This window comes from Garra rufa, chromosome 23, assembly GCF_049309525.1.
Source record: "Garra rufa chromosome 23, GarRuf1.0, whole genome shotgun sequence".
Classification (NCBI taxonomy): Eukaryota; Metazoa; Chordata; class Actinopteri; order Cypriniformes; family Cyprinidae; genus Garra; species Garra rufa.
In genome coordinates, this window is record NC_133383.1 from 6,646,990 (window position 1) to 6,656,254 (window position 9,265).

At 34.1% G+C, this 9,265-nt stretch overlaps 2 protein-coding genes across 2 annotated transcripts; both read left to right on the forward strand.

The window, feature by feature from the left end:
• Positions 1-286: 286 nt before the first annotated feature.
• On the forward strand, positions 287-3,462 carry kmt5aa (lysine methyltransferase 5Aa). Its single transcript, XM_073829795.1, has 4 exons — positions 287-375; positions 466-525; positions 610-800; positions 2,625-3,462. The coding sequence occupies exons 2-4, from the start codon at positions 490-492 to the stop codon at positions 2,833-2,835; spliced, it is 438 nt and encodes a 145-aa protein (XP_073685896.1). The 5' UTR covers positions 287-375; positions 466-489; the 3' UTR covers positions 2,836-3,462.
• A 3,147-nt stretch (positions 3,463-6,609) lies between these two features.
• snrnp35 (small nuclear ribonucleoprotein 35 (U11/U12)) lies at positions 6,610-7,814 on the forward strand. The gene has a single exon (XM_073830141.1). It carries the CDS (start codon positions 6,610-6,612, stop codon positions 7,369-7,371), a length of 762 nt encoding a protein of 253 aa, XP_073686242.1. The 3' UTR covers positions 7,372-7,814.
• Positions 7,815-9,265: the final 1,451 nt, after the last annotated feature.

Here is a 9,265-nt window from a genome sequence, read left to right on the forward strand (position 1 = left end):
ATCATTCAGGTAACAACATGGTATTAAGAATCAAAGTGATGTAAACTTTTGAACAGGGTCATTTTTGTAAATTCAGCCATCATTTTCTCTTGTGGACTATGTTAACATCTTTAATGTGAAATATCTTATTCAGTTCAGTACTAAATAAAAAAATAAATAAAATAATAGGCATTTTGTATGATCCCTCTTATTTTGGTATTAATGAAAGAGTAATTTAGCATTACACATTATTAATAATATTAATATCTACAGTGTTTTAAAAATCATTTTTTTTTTTGGTCCTGCAGTGCTAACAACAAGAGTCCTCAAAGCCGAAAGGTTACAGATTACTATCCCATCAGAAGAAGCTCCAGAAAAAGCAAAAGTGAACTGAAGGTACAGTAGAGTTCAGATTTCACATTTTTCATAGGTGTTTCATCAGCCGAAGTAAGAATATTAATGCATATGCCTCTTTTCTGTCAACAGTGTGAAGAGAAGAGGCATATAGACATGCTGATTACAAATGGGATTGAGAATGGAATGATGGTAATTTTAGACATGATGATTCAGTTTCACGTTGAACTCTGCTGGATGCTGGACGCAAACGTACTTTCATGTTGTTCTTGACAGGTCAGATACATTGAAGGAAAGGGCAGGGGAGTTTTCGCCACCCAGAAGTTCCAGAAAGGCCAGTATGTAGTGGAGTATTATGGAGACCTGCTGCAGATAACGGACGCCAAGAAAAGGGAGGCTTTATACGCACAAGATCCAACCACTGGCTGCTACATGTATTACTTCCAGTATCTCAGCAAAACATACTGGTAGGTTCAAGCAGCACACCCACTGTAAAAAAAAAAAAAAAGAAAAGAAAAATGTCAAATACAGTAGCAACACTTTAGGTTTTACAGATTAAACATACACTTACAGTAAAAAACATATTTCATTCAATTATATAAATTGTGACCCTGGACCACAAAACCAGTTATAAGGTCTTTTATTTTTTTTTACATCATCTGAAAGGATCATCTGATAGGACAATATTTGGCCGAGATACAGCTATTTGAAAATCTGAAATCTGAGTGTGCAAAAAAATCAAAATATTGAGAAAATCGCCTTTAAAGTTGTCCAAATGAAGTTCTTAGCAATGCATATTATTAATCAAAAATTACATTTTGATAAATTTACGGTAGGAAATTTACTAAACATCTTCACGCAACATGATCCTAATGATTTTTGGCATAAAAGACGCAAGATACAATGTATTTTTGCTACTTAAGACTGGTTTTGTGTTCATTGTCACATATAATGTCTGTTTTGTACCTTTATTCAACTTTGATTCATTGTCACTTTCTCATCATAAATAGCTTTTCACAAGCTGAGGTAAATACTAATAGCCTACATAGAAGGTGAACATGTCATACACACAAATACAAAACACCATCATGGTAACACACGACTAAAATAATGCAATAAACATTAATTTAACTACATAGGATGTCACGTAAAATCCTAAATGTACATAACAGATGAGAAAAAAACAACAAATGCAAAATGTCTCATGGAGAATTTGCTAATGGAAATTAGTTTATTTACTGTAAATTTAAGATGCTTGTTTGTTTTCACTTCCAATTTTTTTTACATTTAACAGTGTTTTACTGTAAAATAAAATATCCTGTTAGATTTATTTAACCACATATAGTAAGAAAATATACTGTAAACTGGTTGTGTTAGTAACAATTTTTATCCATTTACCATTAAAAAGCATACTTTTTTTTTTTTCTTTGAATTCATTTTATCAAAAAAAAAAATTGGTAAACTGTCCTAAAATCAACATTAAAAGCCTTTTGGGCAGCGCGCCGACATACAGTGGTATTGCGCTCCGGGCGTCCCGTGTTCGAATCCCGACTCGAGGACCTTTCCCGATCCTGCCCCCTATCTTTCTCCCACTTCGCTTCCTGTCAATTCTGATCTGTCCTATCACAATAAAAGGCAAAAATGCCAAAAAAAAAATCATCTAAAAAAAAAAATCATCTTAAAAAAAAAAAAAAAAGTTTGCAATACATTTTTACTTCTGTAAATGGTGGCAATTTTTATTAACACCATTTGTTATTTGTTTCATTATAGGATCATACATTGATCTTGCCATGAAAATAGCCAATAGAAACTGGTATGGAAATGGAAAGAATATAGGAATAGTTCACACAAAAATAAACATTTGCTGAAAATGTATTCACCCTCAAGCCATCAGAGATGTAGATGAGTTTGTTTCTTCATCAGAACAGATTTGAAGAAATATAGCATTACTTGCTTACCAATAGATCCTCTGCAGTGAATGGGTGCCGTCAGAAGGAGAGTCCAAACTGCTGATTAAAAACAACAACAATCCACACCACTCTCTGTGAAGAGAAAAGAGGCATGTTTGCAAAAAACAAATGAGACAATTTGAATTTTAAACTTTTTAGGACTGTTGCATTCTGATGGCACCCATTCACTGCAAAAGGATCCTTTGGTGAGCAAGTTACGCAATGCAAATCTGTTCTGATGAAGAAAAAAACTCATCTACATCTAGGATGGCCTGAGTGAGAGTAAATTGTCAGCAGATTTTAATTTGAGTCTGAACATCTTGCGCATTTATTCCCCGACAGTGTGGACGCTACGAAAGAGTCTGATCGATTGGGAAGACTCATCAACCACAGTAAAAACGGCAACTGTCAAACCAAACTCCATGATATTAATGGAATACCTCACCTTATCCTCGTGGCCTCCAGAGACATCCAGGAAGGAGAAGAACTTCTTTACGACTACGGCGACCGCAGTAAAGCTTCGATAGAAGCCCACCCATGGCTAAAGCATTAATGTACTGAGAGGAGGGAAAAACACCTTGTTTCTTAACTAGACCGTTTTTAATGTAATTATTGCCTTAGTAAACGGAATGTTTTGGGCTAGTGAGTGTATGGGGTATGTCACACAGTGACTTACATGTCAAACCCGTTAGATTGCGGTACATATTCGACGTGTCCTACTTTTAAGATATTTATCCTGCTCTATGACATGCTAGTTTCGGCACATTTCTTTTTGTATATTTTATATATTGGTAGATCAGTGCTTCCAAAGCATGCAGTTATAGTCCAACTTTCTGCATTTTTATAAGAGTTTTCTTAATCTAATCTAATGTAAGGTAGTTAGAGGCTTAGCAATAATTATTTATAATGCCCAAACGTTTATGTTTGATGCAGAACGCTGGCGACGCTGAAAGGAGTGACGTTTTAAAAGGTTCAGAAAACTGGAATGTGAAACCAAACTTTGATATCATTTGAAATGTTACCGTTGTATAATGCTGAGTGTGTTGTGATTAACCTGAACAAAGCTGTACCTGTTACACAAAAAAACTGAGTGTTGATGACCAAAAGCTCCGACGGAGAGTGTTCCAATCAATCTGTATGAGATGGTAGATGCATTGTTTAAATAAATGATTTTATGCAATGCTTTGCCTCTGTTGTGGTATATGGGCCATTCTACAGAATTGGTTTCCATAATTTTGTATGTATGCAAATTGTATAACATCCATGGTATGCATTTCTAGTAATTGTGCAGGTAATTCTCATATTGTATTTTCAGAAAGTTTTGGAATATTTGTCGTCTTCCCAGATTTGTCACTACTGAAACACAGTGATATCATTTAAAAAGAACCTACGATTTTGCTTACATCTACATTGTAAATATACATTTTTGCTATTTTATATTAAAAAAAAAGCAATTATTTTTTTAACAATACTTTGTGTAATATTTGAGTTTTGTTGTTTTAATCAAATTTTTCTTTGTAAATTTTTGATGATCATACTGATTTCAAGTTTAAAGATTTATTAGTTTAAATATACACTGAACCAAAAATCATAATATCTATCTCTCAATATCTTGAGTTGATAATTTAGTATACTTTATTTGTAACAAGACATCCCATGTTTAGGTAGTTCGGATAGAGATATATATATATATATATATATATATATATATATATATATATATATATATATACACACACACACACACACACACACACACACATATATACACACACACACACACACAAACACACATATATATACATCCATACATACACGTGTGTGTGTGTGTGTGTGTGTGTGTGTGTGTGTGTGTGTGTGTGTGTGTGTGTGTATATATACTTAAAAGAATCAAAAAGATACTTTTGACAACAACAATGGAACAAATGCTAAAATTATTTCAATATCATTTTCATAAATTGAAATTTAGGGGTTTTATATATTAAGCTAACTGATATTTTAAATATTATTGTGGGTTTCAATAAATAATAGAAGGATCTTAGTAAACATCTAAGATTTAAATGCTTCTTAAATGTGTTTTTTGGTTGTGGAACAGCAGTTTGCACCAATTCTGTAGAATGGCCCATATATGATGGTGTCCAAAAGTCTGGAGAAAATGCTTCTTATTTGAATTTTTTTTTTTTTTTATAATTCTCTTTATATGACAGCAGCACTCAAGCTGACTTCATCAAAACCCAATAATAATGTTCTCAACATGATCTCAGAATGTTTCAGTCACAAATTTGCTTATTAACTACTAGTGACCTACAAATAGAGCAGAATAAATTTTCATTTCATGTCAAGTTCTAAATAATCACAGATTTTCAATGTGTTCTTAGACTTTTATAATAGAACGTGTGTGTGTTAGCGATACAATGGATTGCGCGGCAAACCGGATGGCGTCAGAGACACGAGCACGGCCCGTCGAACAGCGCAGCCAGAGTTTCCACACGGACAATTTTAGACGGCGCGCACACAAGGTTTGTTTTCGTGCTTTTACATTATTATTCTGTGGAAATTAATGATGTTACATCTGAAATTATTCAAGTAAAAAAAAAAAAAAAAAAGAGAGAACAGAACATTATTTCTTTGTGATTGTTAATATTCGATTTGAAATGAGTAGAGAGCATTTAAATCAGTCCCTAACAAGGTACAAACGGTCATGTTTTTGCTTCCACTGAAACACATGATGCTCTTTTTTTTACTATTTTTTGCTGTTAACATTAAAGCCAAAATGTGACCCTGGACCTCAAAACTAGGCATCAAGGGTTTGTTGAATAAATAAGATTTCCATTGATGTATGGTTTGTTAGGATATGGCAATATTTGGTCAAGATGCAACTATTTGAAAACCTGGAATCTGAGAGTGCAAAAACAATCAAAATGCTGAGAAAATCGCCTTTAAGTTGTCCAAATGGAGTTCTTAGCGATCCAAAATACTAATTAAAAATATGTTTTGTCTAATGACTTTTGGCATAAAAGAAAAATAGATAATTTTGACCCATACAATGTATTTTTGGCTATTGCTACTTAAGACTGGTTTTGTAGTACGGGGTCACCAAATACTAAAAAAAAAAATACAATTTAAATACAAGCGATTTTACCCATTTCTCCTTTAGAGTTGCCAAAAGTTGTCGAGTTGTACATAAGCACCGTAATATCAGTGCATACGACTTGTGCTCTATGTTATACATTTGCAAGGATCAAAAATAAATAAGTCATGCATTCCAGAGAAATGTTGTGAGGATGAATAAATTCTAAAAGAATACTAATTTCTTTGTAAATTAAAAAAAAATATATTGCACATGATTTTAAATGTGATCTAGGATTTTTAAAATGTAAAAATAAATTTTAAAAAATGTAAAATATACACTACTAGTCAAAATTTTTTAACTGAAAGATTTTTATTCCTGTGATTTCAAAGCTTAAATTTTAGCATCATTACTCCAGTCACATGATCCTTGAGAAATCATTCAAATATTATGATTTGCTGCTCCAAAAACATTTATTATTATGAAACTATTATACAGGTTTCTTAAGTGAATAGAAAGCATTGATCTGAAATCGAAATCTTTTGTAACATTATGTCTTTATCATCACTTTTGATCAATTTAAAGCATCCTTGCTAAATAACATTTTTCATTTCTATAATTTCTTTCCCAAAAATAAATAAAGTATACTGACTGACTTCAAGCTTTTGAATGGTAATAGTATAGTGTTTAATATTACAAAAGCTTTTTATTTCAGATAAATGCTGATCTTTGGATCTTTCTATTCATCAAAGAATCCTGAAATTTTTTTTACTCAACTGCTTTAAATATTGATGATAATAGTAATAATAATAAAATGTTTCTTGAACAGCAAATCAGAATGATTTCTGAATGATTATGTGAAACTGAAGACTGGAGTAATGATGCTGAAAATTCAGCTTTGATCACAGAAATAAATTACATGTTAAAATATATTCAAACAGAAAACAGTTATTTTAAATAGTAAAAATATTTCACAATATTACTGATTTTGCAGTTTTTTTTTTCATCTAAAAGCTTGGAGTGCAGAAGAGACTTCTTTAAAAAAAACATGAAAAATCTTACTGTTCAAAAACTATTTTTTTTAGTTAACCATTTCTTTAGGAACTGGATTGCATACATTTAAATAATTGTAATGTAGAAACTTTTAAATACAATTATTATCATTTTTATTTTTAAAAAATGTAGGAACTAGATTTTACATAAATTGTTCTAAAATGTAATCTATAAATTCTAACCGTAACTCTCCACTATCAGATGATGAGCGAGTGGAGTCCCGTGGCGAAGGTCTACGACCCTCTCAAAGCGGGCAGCATCGATGGCACAGATGTGGAGCCCCACGACAAAGCCGTCTGGAGGGCAATGGTGGCCCGCTACCAGCCTAACAAAGGTGTGACAGGTGACCCTCACCTGACGTTATTCGTGGCGCGCCTGAATCCAGAGACGTCTGAGGACAAGCTCCAGGAAGTCTTCTCCAAGTTCGGCGACATCCGCAGGGTACGTCTGGTGCGGGACATCGTGACGGGTTTCTCCAAGCGCTACGCTTTCATCGAGTACAAGGAGGAGCGTTCGGTGAAGAGAGCCTGGAGAGACGCCAGCAAGCTGGTGGTGGACCAGTACGAACTCTTCGTGGACTTTGAACAAGAGCGGGCGCTCCAAGGCTGGATTCCACGGCGGCTCGGAGGAGGCCAGGGAGGCAAAAAGGAATCTGGTCAGTTGAGGTTTGGAGGCAGGGATAGACCCTTCAGGAAGCCCATCAATCTGACATCCATGATGCCCCAGAACAGATCAGTGGATAGATGGGATGCATCAAGTGGGAGGGAGGAAAGGCAAAGAGACCAAGAACAAGATAGGGAACACGGACGATGGCGGGAGAGGAAAAGCGACTGGGATCGAGGGAATGATAGAGGATACTACAAAGAGAAAAGAGACTCGAAATACCGCCGGGAGCAAAGCCGAGAAAGAGACTCCAACAGGAAGGAAGATAGACGACACAGAGACTCTTACAGAGATCGAGAATGAAGCTTTGCATACGTTCAAGACTCTTTCTTTTTTCTATATATATATTTTTTTTTCCCACTGATGTGAATTTAGATTGAAACACGTTTATCCAAACAATAAAGCTTGAGGTTGGTAAGATTTGATCCCTTTAAGAAATTATGTTTACTCAGCAAGGATGCATTAAATTAATCAAAAGTGACTGTACAGTTATGTAGATCGGAGCTTTGCGTATTAGGAATTATTTGATTTAGATCAGGACTTCTTATCGCGCATTGCAAATCATTTGATTTGAATCATTCAAATTGCAAAATGATTCACAAACCTGTTCCAATCTAAATCAAATGATTCACAATCTACGCTCTGATGTTCCTATCTAAGGCAAATGATTGCCAAACCCTTTCTGAATTTCCGATCTAAATCAAATGATTTGCTATACACACTTTAAAGTCCCAATCTGAATAATGATTCACAAACCATTGTTTCAGATCAGGACTTCAAATTGCGTATTGCAAATCATTTGATTTGAATCATTCAAATCGCGAAATGATTCACAAAACTGTTCAAATCTAAATCAAGTTATTCACAATACACACTCCAAAGTTACGATCTGAATCAAATGATTCACGATCTACACTCTAAAACTCTGATCTAAAGGAAAAGATTTGCAAACCTGCTCATAAGTCCCGATCTGAATCAAATGATTCACGAAATTCCGATAAATCAAATGATTCTTGCTACATGCTCTGAAGTCCCAACATGAATACTAATTTGCGAACCATTTGACTTAAATCAGAACTTTGCGTATCGTGAATAATTTTATTTAGATCAGGACTTCAAATCACGAATCATTTGATTTGAATCATTCAAATCGCGAAATGATTCACGAAACCGTTCAAATCTAAATCAAATTATTCACAATACTTGCTCCAATGTCCCAATCTTATTCAAATGATTTGCGATTTGCAAAGTTTCGATCTGAATCAAATTATTTGCGATCTACGCTCTAAAATTCCAATCTGAAGCAAAAGATTTGAAAACCCACCCATAAGTTCCGATCTGAATCAAATGATTTGCGATCTACTCTCTAAACTTTTAATCTAAAGCAAAACATTTGCAAACGCACTCATAAGTATCGGGAATCATTTTATTTGAATCATTCAATTCGCAAAATGATACACAAACCCATTCAATCTAAATCAAATGATTTGCGATACGTGAAGAATCTGAATCTAATTATTCGCAATCTACGCTCTGTAGTTCCGACATAAAGCAAAAGATTCACAAACCCGCTCCGAAGTTCCGCTCTAAATCAAATGATTCTTGCTACGCGCTCTGAAGTCCCAATCTGAATATTAATTTTTGAACCATTTGATTTAACAGAACTTTGCATATCGCAAATCATTTTTATTTAGACCAGGACTTCAAATTGCGTATTGCAAATCATTTGGTTTGAATCATTCAAATCGCAAAATGATTCACAAAACCGTTCAAATCTAAATCAAGTTATTCACAATACACGCTCCAAAGTTACGATCTGAATCAAATGATTCACGATCTACACTCTAAAATTCCAACCTAAAGCAAAAGATTTGCAAACCCGCTTATAAGTCCCGATCTGAATCAAATGATTTGCGAAGTTTAGATATGAATCAAATGATTCACGATTAGGGGTGGGACGATACAGGTAACCCACGATTCAATTCTGTGGCGATATGTGGCCCACGATAATGACAATATCACGATTCGCGATATCTACGATATTCAATATATTGGAAGGCATTTCATCAACGATATATCACGATATATGTGACTGAAAAAGAAAAAAATACCCATAATAAGGAAATCTTATGCATTTGCATAATAACTTACTGCCCCTGGTCTTCAATGTAAACACTGTATAGCTAGACAGATAAAA

Coding starts and splice junctions, on each gene's coding strand:
- kmt5aa (XM_073829795.1), top strand. CDS start 490: ATGCTGATTACAAATGGGATTGAGAATGGAATGATG. Junction 526..609: donor GGATTGAGAATGGAATGATG/GTAATTTTAGAC, acceptor TGTTCTTGACAG/GTCAGATACATTGAAGGAAA. Junction 801..2,624: donor TATCTCAGCAAAACATACTG/GTAGGTTCAAGC, acceptor ATTCCCCGACAG/TGTGGACGCTACGAAAGAGT.
- snrnp35 (XM_073830141.1), top strand. CDS start 6,610: ATGAGCGAGTGGAGTCCCGTGGCGAAGGTCTACGACCCTCTCAAAGCG.